Source organism: Trichoplusia ni, chromosome 6 (genome assembly GCF_003590095.1).
Source record: "Trichoplusia ni isolate ovarian cell line Hi5 chromosome 6, tn1, whole genome shotgun sequence".
Lineage (NCBI taxonomy): Eukaryota > Metazoa > Arthropoda > Insecta > Lepidoptera > Noctuidae > Trichoplusia > Trichoplusia ni.
In genome coordinates, this window is record NC_039483.1 from 17,779,922 (window position 1) to 17,791,897 (window position 11,976).

The 11,976-nt window shown below is 41.2% G+C and overlaps 1 protein-coding gene across 1 annotated transcript; it reads right to left on the reverse strand.

Annotated features, from left to right (window-relative positions):
- Positions 1 to 4,744: 4,744 nt before the first annotated feature.
- Positions 4,745 to 7,549, reverse strand: LOC113495369 (silk gland factor 3). Its single transcript, XM_026874060.1, has one exon. The coding sequence runs from the start codon at positions 7,341 to 7,343 to the stop codon at positions 6,288 to 6,290; it is 1,056 nt and encodes a 351-aa protein (XP_026729861.1). The 5' UTR covers positions 7,344 to 7,549; the 3' UTR covers positions 4,745 to 6,287.
- Positions 7,550 to 11,976: the final 4,427 nt, after the last annotated feature.

Sequence of the window (11,976 nt, forward strand, 5' to 3'; positions counted from 1 at the left end):
TGTCCGTCATCACGATTAGGTTGGCTCAACCGGGTATCTTGTATGTTACTATACCTTTTATAACATCTGTATCTACTCATGATCGCAATAAATATTTGAAGTTTGAAGTTAAAAGTGTTACAGACGGCAATACATAATAGTAAAGGTTTAAAGACAATCTGATATATATTATGCCGCGCTCATTTCTCGGACGAAGAATTGTAATTTTTGAAAGAGATGGAATACAGTAAAGGAATAATTCAAATAAAGTGTATCATACATGAGACAGTCATTCTAAAATTACAGAAAGCGTAAGGACGGACACTTTCATAAAGTTTTCTTAGAGCATAAATGATAAAGAGCATAATTTGAAATGAGAATCAATTTATAAATGAATAACTGGCTTTATAACGTACTTGGGCATGTAAAATGATTGTTAAAAGAGTTTGAATAATTTGTTTGATAACGGACACCTTTCCTGGCTGAAAGCAGTGCTTATTACAGCTGATACCAACTGACAACCGAGCTCTAAATACTAACGCAACATCTATCATACTTTTGTTACAATAATATTAGGCGTGATAAGCATTCAACATATTTCATTAATATTTTTTTTTTATAAAAACAGTTCCTTAGCGAACGGTTTTGGATGTATAATTGAGTTAGGTAATTGTAGTTTTTATGCTGATTAAATAAGTTACTAATTTTCCAAACAGGTGGTATTCACGTCAGCGTAAAGGATGTTTAACAAAATTATAATAAATATATAAAATGCTTTGGTTTTGTAACATAAATCAAGCCGGCGTCGGGTCGCGCTGCGCCTGCGCACCGTGAAGGACCTCTACCTGTACCTACCGAATGTTATTCATTGAATTAAATCATTCGTTATTTTGAGACAAATTCGATCCACATTATAAGGCCATAAACGATTATTATAATGTAACATGCAAATATAGAACGACTCAATACAAACGCTTGTTTGTAAACCACTTCATTAAATGGTAATCTTTGCTCGGGAAGGATTTGTGTAAAGCGTATACAATAACCATATTTTGGGAAGCCATGATTCCTATCCGGAAAAAAACTAACTTTTGCCTCGTATTGCGATAACTGTGTTGCGTAACTAACTGAGAATCGGGCGCTACATAAAACACATAAATTATACTTTCAAGAAATTGAGGTTTTTCGTTTTCTAAACGAAACGGAATTTGTATAGATGTGTGTCGTGCGACACGCCGCCGGTCATTTTCACCGTGATCTCGCTGTCACCTCGGTTACGTAAGCGACGCGCGATCCGCGATGCAAGCTGCTGTACCAGCCGGAGCTACACCTACACTTGCAGCAATGTAGGCAGACGATGCAGTAGTTCCCACATGCACCAAGTTATCATGCGTGCACATAGTTACCCATAAACCAGTACAAGCAATGTTCATTTTAATATTATTATTTTATTAACCATTTTAAAATAATTTTGTACGTTTATGTCTTTATTAGTGGATAGGTACTTTGTTTAATTAAGAAAATTTGTATACAATATTGGCTAAAGATTTACGACTTGCCAACAAAATTTAAAACTTTCTCTTATTATAGCAATCATAAAAAAATCATTGATATTATAAAACGCTAATTGACAAGATTTCATATATTTGAAATGTTCATTATTAACCCACTTCTTAGAACACGTTTACTGCTCACACTTTATATGTGGAACCAGTATCGCATGTCGCGTTTTGAATCTAGTCTAGCATGCGTTAAATGGGGGATAGGACAAGACATGGCCCGGTGGCAATGTGCTCCTGGTAGTAGTAATATTTGGCAATCAGTGTATGTGAGCAGAAGCCTGGCGCGGTCCGTCGGGCGCGATGTGCCTACTCCGAGGTCGGCGCGCGGGACCGCTCGCGGCGCTACCAAAACCGTGGAGACTATAAATTGAGTAGAACATGGCCGCTGATAAAGGTGGCCTCGCCGCCGCACCTGCCACCGACCCGCCGTTTTTTAAATACATATTTTACGACAAAACGCAGAAAAACTGACAGGTAAGTTGGTACGAGCGCTCGTTTGCGCGACAATGTCCCGCGCTGCGTTTTTGTGGCGAGACATTCTGACACAATTGAAATACAGATGTGAACTCACATATTAATAGCGCTTTTAAACAAACCTTTTGTTTAATAAATAATTACTTGTTTTAGATTCGCGGAAAAAATGTTACGCACTTAAAAACGAATTACTTGGCTTGGTCATCAAAGTCCTATATTTGTAATTATATTACCTAGATACACTCGTATAAAACATGGATGTAATGATTATGTAAACAGGAGAAATAAAAATATTAAGTGTAAAGTATTGTGTGTGTGTAAATTAGATAGAGACAAGGTGCGATATTGTCAGCGCTCGCGCGTCACGCGTTGCTAATGACTGTTTAATTTTGGCTGAAACTTCAAACTCCGACTACTATCAGTATTTTAGGTCTAAGGTATTTTTTTTATAAATAGTAACAACAAGAATGTTGGTGACACAACTATGCTGAGCGGTAGGGGCAGGCTACATGTCGGGCAGCAGCGGCTGTTTGTATTCTGACGCTAATGTACCGTTCCTCAAGACCGACAGACAAGTGAACAGATCCAAGTGGCTTGCTGTATGTTGTAGATATGTACGCGCTTCAGAGCTAGCCGGTGAGTATTAGTGCCGCTCGACGCTCGTGTAGGATTATGAGCGAAGGCCGAACAACGCTCAATACGTATTTATGTGGTTGTAATGTGCCGACAGCCGAGACCTGAGCGCCGAGAGCCGAGCCTTGAGCTCGCTAACAACCAGAACGTCTTGCTATTATACATTCTGCACATAACCCCTTTGTTCTAACAAAACACAACTAACATCCACACAAACACTTAGCTCAAGTTACAGCCAGTGACACACTTAACTAAGGTATATCTATATCACTAAATATCTATATCACTAAAATGTATCGTTGCATATGATTGGTGGAATTAAACAAAACATCCAACATAACATACATAACATTATAATGTTCTCAAATGGAAAAAATAAGTGATGATGATACAAACTAATAGATAAAGAACAAAATAATATTAAACAATACATATATAATCCCTATTCGTTAAACGCGGGTCGCGGTTCGCGGGTCTAACTCTACAATATTATTTGACAATGCTCACATAGATGTTGTGCCGTTTTTGCACAACATTCCTGTTTTAGAGCCACAAAAAAGTTTGGGGTTAAGAAGCGGAAACAAACAATCGATTGTCTGTCTCATTTCGAAAATAAAGTATCGCAAGCATAGACAATAAAACAAAATAATAAGAATAATCTGTCACCCTGAATGTCTGTAGTGAGTTATGCACAAAAGTGAGGAGCACACCTAAAAATACTTGTTTGAATGAACTTTGGATTGCTAGTGAGATGTCTATTCGTGCACACATGATTAGAAACTTTGTTTTAGGGAAATTGTAAGTGTCTATCGGCAAATACTAATGAAGATGAATGTCAATAAGTGTATGCGCCATTGGACATCGTCGGCTGGTCGAGTAGGAATGCAGGTACATGAGTGATGTTTCCTGAAGCAGGGGCTCGCGCGGTGTTTTCAGCGGCGCGGGTTTCACTGGTGCGGGCGCGCTTCATTAGCGGCGCGGAATGCGCTGGTCGCGGCGACGCGGCGACGCTGAGGACTCACGTTAGGTTTTTGCGCGCGGCACCGCGGCGGCGGCGGCGGCGCTCGCCTCGCCCGCGACATCCATTCCTCTAGTTTTTTTAACCGTCACTATTGACAGGAGAAAGCTATAGAACACACTCGTTAAAGCGAAAATCGTTTTTTATTCGCCTTCGGGCTAACGAAACGATTTTAGTTTAATTGCGCCAGAGTTCAGTCGGTGCGGACAGCAGATATACTTGTTTAAGTAAAACCTGTCCAGCAAAGTCATTATTCATTAGAGTGTAATTAAATTAAGCTTAGATTGGGGCTGTAAATGTTCAAGGCATTACAAACTCTACAATTTGTAAAAGCAAACATTCCTAACTGTAGGAATGTGTTCTCGAGTGCCGTTATAATAACAACATACTCTTGTTTATTAATAACACTGTTTTATTTCACACAACTACCGAAACAACAAAGAGTCGAGTCGCAAGAAATATCTCTACAAACGTAGTATTACAAAGAAAATATAGATTGTACCAAAAGTAGCGAATAGTAACAAAAGGACGTATAACATGAAGTAAAGTGTGAGTGTGCGCCCGCCAGGATGGCACGATACTACAGGGTGTTTGATAAACATGATCTCAACTCAATCACAGTAACAATTAATAAAAATATGAATGTGTAGTGTAGAGCGCGGCGAACTCTATCTGGTGTTCTAATAGGTACCTAATACAATGATATTTGATAACTACTGCAAATTATAAAAGAAAACTGTAAATGTGATATAAACTTAATTAATGTAAGTTGTTAGTAGTGAGCGCCGTGTCAGCGACGGGCACACGCACAGCGCTGTATGTTGTGTAACAGTATCAGGTGCACACACACACACGGACAAAGGCATGATTCATAACATATAAAAATAATGTGCGATGTGTTTAACGAAATGATAGGATCTGTGTGTAGTTTGTCAATTCATGGATATTTTTTTGTGCAGTGTGCTAGCCGGCCGCGGCGGCCGCTCTACCTGCGACCGTCGGCAGCGCACCGGCAGCGCCGCGCCGGCTCGCACCCTGCCTGACCTACTGACCGGGATCAACCAATAATACTCTTTAGTAAAATATTTACTCTGTTTTATTAAATACTTAGACGATAATATAAAATATCATATCACTAAGTAATATTTACTCGCTATGTAGACTTGCATACCTAACTCCATCGTGATGCGATTACTTATTTACAAGACTCAGCTAATTCAAGTTCAGACACACATTTCACAAGTGTTACGAGCATTGTTCGTATTCGTACAACTATGCAAACATTCAAAACTCTCCCTACTTCTATACATTCGTTGGTGTTTGACACATTGACACTTTACACTTGTACACTTGACACTCGCGACACAGTCTGGTGTCCGAGACCTCTGTCACTATACAATAACAATCTAGTGTCTGACATCGCTGAGAGATTACAGGACATGTTCAATAAAAGTCATTTCCATATTTCAATTTCTATAAAGAACTTTTTTAATATATATCATCATATACGTCGTAGGTACATTATTTTATATAGAAAAAATACCTATTTTTACAAGTATTAAGTACCAAGATTGGCCACAAATACATACAAACGAAAAAAAACAACAAAACAAGTAAAAAACAGGAATAAAACCATTTTGGCATCGTGTCTGCATCCTTTTAATAATAATTTTAATAAATTATGTAGTGGGAGCTAGGTGTGCGTCGAGTGCGTGTCGGGCAGGTCGCGGATCGACGCGGCTCGGCGCGACTCGGGGCGTCAACACCAACAGAGCGCTTGCCGCGCCGAGCCGCGCCGCGCCGCGACTCTCATGCCGTACTACGTACATGGTCGCTCTCACACTCGGATCGTTTCATTAAACACTTAAAATAAAAATTGCACCTATTGACTCACTCGTATTCCCTTACAAAACGAAGCTTCGACCCGATTCATATTTTTTACTCTCTTCCTCATTACTAATCATAAATTTACAGTAATAGCAACAATTTAAATGTATTCCACACCACAATGACTCCCTACTGACAGGTAGGCATGTAAGAACATCGTTAATTTGTAATATCTATAAATAAATTCGATGAAATCGTCCTTTACAAAACAGAATGGTGCATCGCACGCCTCGCCGGGCGGCGGCGGTGGCTGAGCTACGCGCTCCCGGCGCTACGCGTGAGTGTGTAATGTCGCCGTACGGCGTACTTACCGCACGACGTCCGCGCCGCCGCCGCCAGCCGCCGCCGGCGAGGGTGCCAGCGACGCCGGGCTGCTCCTCCGATTTAAGCTCTTATTTATCAATTAGACTATCTAGCTAAACGTACCGGCGATCACTCCGAACCTCGGCGTTTCGATAAAGTATAAACGATTACTGGCTTCGATCTTAACATTACTCACATAATTAATCAATGACTTCACTGAAATTATAAAGAACAACTTAAACGTAGCGTTCGGTCCGTGGCCGGGGCTCGCGCGGAGGTATGTACAGAGGCGCGGGCCCTGTGGTCACTGTCGCCGCGGCACGTCCAGGCCGCGGCGGTATGTACACGTGCGTATCCCGCGGGCGGGGCGGCTACCGGGGCTAGTGGGGCTCCGAGTAGTAGGGCCGGGGCGGCGCCCACGGGGCGAACTGTTAGTGCGCGGCCAGCGTGTGGGCGCCGGCCGGCAGCCCGTGCTGCGGCGACAGGCCGGGCGGCGAGTGCGAGTGCTGCAGCGGCGACCCGTGCACCTCGCCGTGCCCGTAGTGCCCGTGCCCCATGCCCTCCATCATCTCGTTGCCCAGCGTGTTGGGCGGCGTCATGCGCTTCTCCTTCTGCCGCCGGTTGCAGAACCACACGCGCACCACCTCCTTCTCCAGCTGCAGGCTGTCGGCCAGCGACGTGATCTCCTGCGCCGATGGCTTCGGCTGCTTGTGGAAGTGCTGTTCTAGCGCGCCTTTCACTGACACCTCTATCGACGTGCGCTTCTTTCTTTTCCTTCCTTGTGCTGCTATTTTGTCGATACTCGTTGGACTGCCGGTAGTAGAGTCGGCCTCCTCTAGCCATTTCTGTAGCAGCGGTTTCAATTTGCACATATTTTTAAAACTGAGCTGCAACGCTTCGAACCTGCATATGGTAGTCTGCGAGAAAACATTTCCGTAGAGCGTGCCGAGCGCGAGGCCCACGTCAGCCTGCGTGAAGCCGAGCTTGATGCGGCGCTGCTTGAACTGCTTGGCAAAAGCCTCGAGGTCGTCGCTGGTGGGCGTGTCCTCCTCGGGCGGGTCGCGCTCCATGGCGTGATGATGCAGCGGATGCGGCGAGGGCTGGATGTCGCGTAGCATGTGGTGCTGGTGCATGGGCATGGGGTAGCCGCCGTGCAGCGCCACTGGCGAGCCTGCCCCGTAGTGCGGCGACACGACGGGCGCGTGCCAGCCGCCGTGCTGCAGGTGGCGGTGCTCGTGCGGCACCGGCGGCGGCTTGACGTCGGGCTGGTGCGCGTGCGCGTGGTGGCCGTGCATGGCCCAGGGGTCCGCCGGCGGCAGCGACGTCCACGGGTTGAGCACGGGCGCGCCCGGGGACGGCGAGCCGCCCGCGTGCAGCCCGTGCTGATACTTCATGTCGGCGGGCTCGGCGCTGCGCGGCGACGCAGCATGGTACCCGCCGATGTTGCCCAGGTCCATGTCGGCGGGCATGTACGTGGTCGCCGCCATGGCGCCGTACCTCAAATCCACGGTGGACGGCGTCTTGCCGGCTCGAAGGCTCTCGAGCCTTCAACTGGCTTACTCGGTCGCGAAAAAAGCGCGTAAGTCGCGCGGCGCTGCGGCAGCGGCGGGGGCCACCTCACATCACCGAATACAACAGCGAGCGACATGCGCGTGCGTGCGCGACGGCAGCACGGAGCGGACTGGAGCGCTCGGCGGCGCTGCGCGCGCCCGCAGAGGTAGAGGGGCGGCCCCGCCCAGGCCGCCGCCCGCTAATGACGATGTAATTACTGCGCCCCGCCCCCCGCGCGCCCCGCGCCCCCCACCCCGCGCGCTCCCGCCGCCAGGAAAATGTGCGTCGCGTAGCTACGCTACGCTCTCCGCAGCCGCTCTACCGACTCTACCGAGCGCCGAGCGGTGGACAGAACCCGAAGGACTTCAGAATGTTGTGTAGACACAGCGATAGTCTTATTGATATTAATGTCGTATGTTTAGAAATTCTCCACTTAAATGATTCGACTTTAGAATTTGTTGTAATAAAATATCAACAATGTAATAAATAGAATAAATTAAATTTTACTTTCTGTCTCTCTAAGATTTTAAATATTTTTACTTGACTTGACTTACATTAATAGGGTGAAACTTTATGAAAGTTTAAAATGTATCAATACCTACATTTTATTAATTGTAGTTTATTTAGGTTTCTGTTGTTCGGTAAATAAATTATCTTAAAAATTAAAAATAAATAATCTTAAATATTACGGCAACACTTATGCTTATTTCCCGAGATACTCAGATGAAATATGAATATTTTAATCAAATTTTCTTGTTTATAGATGTAACTGAGACACAAAAGTTTTTTTTTTCTAAAACTTCGCCTCGCCGCGATATTTTGTGGAACATCACTAATTTAAATATTTCTTATTAGTTGCATGTTGTAAGAGACACCTTGGCCGGTGACGGTTATATTCCAATATCACACAATGTTTGCGTAATTCTTCAAAACTATTAAAATGTCATAAAATAGATTTAAGTAAGTAGTGGAGTCGGTTTTACTTTTTACTTAATTATAACTTATTATTATCAATATATAATTTTATAATTTCTCACAAGTGTGTCTTAAGTTACTGGCAATCTTCTTGAATATCCAGAAAATAAAATAAATTTATACATTAAGTCATATGTATTTATTTCTCTATAATGCTATTTTTTTGTCTTTTAGGTTCATTTACTTCGTTTAAATATATTTCTTGAGTTCTAGTTAAAAAGGTTGTATTTCTTATCCTCAAATAAACAAGATTTTTCTTGAAATAATTAAAATGTAAAAAAGTACAATAATAAAAACGCTACAAAATCTAGTAAAATATATTATGTTCATTTACTCTGCAACTGATAATTTTATAAGAAATAAACAATCTACTAAACTCAGACATTATTCGTAATAAATTATAATATAACTGTAACTCGGAGTCGACGCCGCTGTTCCGACTCTACCGCGCGGCAGCTCGGATACACACTACTAACGCCATCTGTTGCCGAATAGACAAACGAAACGTGCGCAACTTGAATCATTCACCATTTTACATAGCGCTTTTACTACGTTACTAGTTAGTGATTTAACATTATTCATACACATTTTTATATTTTAAGAGCAGACGCAGCATGAGCAAGAATTTAGTTAGTTTTAAAAGTTGTTGTAATTAAACTAGGTTTTCATTTTATTGTTTTTTTTTAAGTGAACTTTTTTAATTGTTTGTTTTTTGTGTTCGACTTCTTTCTTTACTTAAGCTCTACTTTATATTGGTGCTTATAGCTCTGCTTATAATTAAATTAAATATGAACACATAATTTCCTTAATTGAAGTAATAATGGTAAATGGTGTCATCTGTCGGTGGATAGCTGAACTATAAGCTACCCTCTTCAGCGAGGGTTGGTTCTAGTGAGATCGCGAGAACCACGTTTGTGCATTGACTTGAGCACGGTGGCGCTCTACAAAACACAACTCTGCCTTTATAAACTGTTTTAAATCTATGAAGAGCAAAGCTTTCATACATTAATTTTCTTACAATTATTATAAACCATGTTCAGTTTAAGTATTCCAATCAGAAAATGTACATTATGAACTAAGTTTTACGTTACTTTTTACTAAGAGTTTTATGAAATACAAATATTCCTTTTCACAAAGAGCTGCTCCCTAGTGTATTTTCCTATATTCATTGGATATATACAAACTAAATTTTTTGTAGTAATTGAAGATAATGTAGTTTCGTACAGTGGCAGCACAGTTATTTGTTATTTGATAGAATGTAAATTCGTTACACTTTTAGTAACCAAAAGGAAACAGACAAATGAAATTTACGAAAAAAACCTCTTCATCATGCCATCATGAAGCTTGTCGTCTAAATATCATTGTTATTACCAACAAATGCTGCAAACTTTTTATTCAATTTGTTTATTACAGTAATTAGTGAATAATTCACAACTTTTAAATTATTTTGAATAAGTGAGATATACTTGAGATCGCATTTATTTAACAACCTGATTAATGGTCAGCGGGTTCACTGATATTAATGAACTTGTGTAGAATTAACGGTTATATAACTATTAATTAAACAATTAATAACGCGAGCACGTCTTCCGATGATACTCAATATTATATTAATATTTATATTATGTTTATTAATTGTTATTACTGTGTACACAGCTGTAATTAGCGACACATTAAGTAATGTCACAAGTAGTTTTTAGTTCGATTGACACTTAAAAAAGGTATTTTGGTTTACGTCGTCGGTCTACTATTTCATAATTATAATAAAAGTCAGGGCTTATTAGATTCAAATTCATTAAGAAAACCATTTCAGGTTTAATCTAGTTATAAAAGAATGTTTTTATCAAAAGCCCTTTTAAAGTAAATACTGATTGTTTAAGGTTTCGCTATGTAAAAAAATCGTTACATGTAGAAACATGTGTAAATGCTTAATGTGTTGTAATGACATTATTTCTATTGAATATAATACTCAAATGCTCGTTTGTATTCATATTCGAAAAAAAAACTAAACAATTTAACAAAAAAATTTTCTTACATTAATTGGCATTAAATCACAAACTCGTAAGAATCGAACTAAAATATATTTATTAACACAGAAAAATAATCAAAAAGAGGATATAAATATCGTCAGCTCTGCAGGTATATTTTGAATCAGCTTCCTAAATGAATCTACATTTTCATACAAAATCGAAGCGGTTAATAATAAAATGTAATGGAAACTTTGTAACACCTCGTCTCCAATAAGAAATATTTATTTGTAAAGTTCCTATTAGGTATCAACAATGATGTTAAGGAGGGCTCAGCTCGGCGGTGCAGGGGACGCCGCGCAAACATATTAGTTGCACAACGACAAGGCGAGCAAACAGCGGGCAGCGCGAGAGGGCCAGCGCTCACTGTTGACTTAACACTTGACGAACATTTATTGTGACTCGACGGGATTACCGCGGGGAAGGAGCTGCCTCTGCAGGGCCCGAGCTGAGCTGCCTCCGAGTCAGCAGTCTATTGGTCGGGGATCAGTCCATGTAGAGACTAGTCGCTTTACTCTACAAATATTATATTTAAATATCGTGAAGTAAGCCACAATAGTAAACAAGTTATGTCTATGGCCTATAAATGCCACCCTACCCGTACTGTAAATGGGCCTATTTGAGTTAAACACCAACTTCCTACAAGCGAGCGCATTACAGTGCATCTAAACACGTCAGGAGAAGCATTATATCATTAAACAGTTTTTTGCAAGACCTTGAGCCAGAGGATGCAGTTTCTAAGAAAACTCAAGTCCCTTGCGCATATCATAAAAACACATGTTATAAGATTCTAATAAAAGATTATAAAAAGTGTAATCGCTCAGATCGCCCGAGGCCCGCGCGGATAGACACGGCTCAGATTATAGATATGACTTTATGAAGTGTTGAGAAACTGACGAGCGTGATGGTGCAGTGATGATGCGTTATCACACAAATAAAATATATTCAATTATTACACTTGTCATGAATGTGTCCATAACATTCATTTAGCGATTTTACATTTCAGCAGGGTTTTAGTATTTAGTACATTCGCCTTGAGGGGATACCCAGTGGGAACTCGAGTGTTTGGTTCCTCAGTGGGTGGGATGGTTGTGCAAGATATTTTCAATTTGCGGCGGCGAGTGCGCGGGCGCAGCGCGGCCGTGTCGGATCGATCGGTTCCGTCGCCGCCGCGCCCGCGCCGCCGCCCGATACCATCGCAATACACCGACATTTTTACGTGAAATCAACCTTTATAAATCCTAAATTATGTTTATTATATTACACTTTACTGATATCTGTGGTGCGGTCTCACATCTAATCATTTTCCTTACAAACACTACCACACAATTCTGTTATAAGAAACCAATAAGAGTAAACGAAGTTAATGTAAAAAATAATTAAAATATTTAACAATTTGAAATAATTAAATAGTAAATAAAATGAAAAAAATTAATGTTTCCAGTGAGGATATTAAATTTTGACAAAATTACCTCGCAGCAGGAATATTTACATTTAATAAGAGTCTGATGTCTCAGACTAGTCAACAAAAGAACCATCGCAAAGTAGAATTAACTCTGTGTTACAA

What these genes read in the sequence shown, in the direction of transcription:
- LOC113495369 (XM_026874060.1), bottom strand. Translation starts at nt 7,343, where the DNA reads ATGGCGGCGACCACGTACATGCCCGCCGACATGGACCTGGGCAACATC.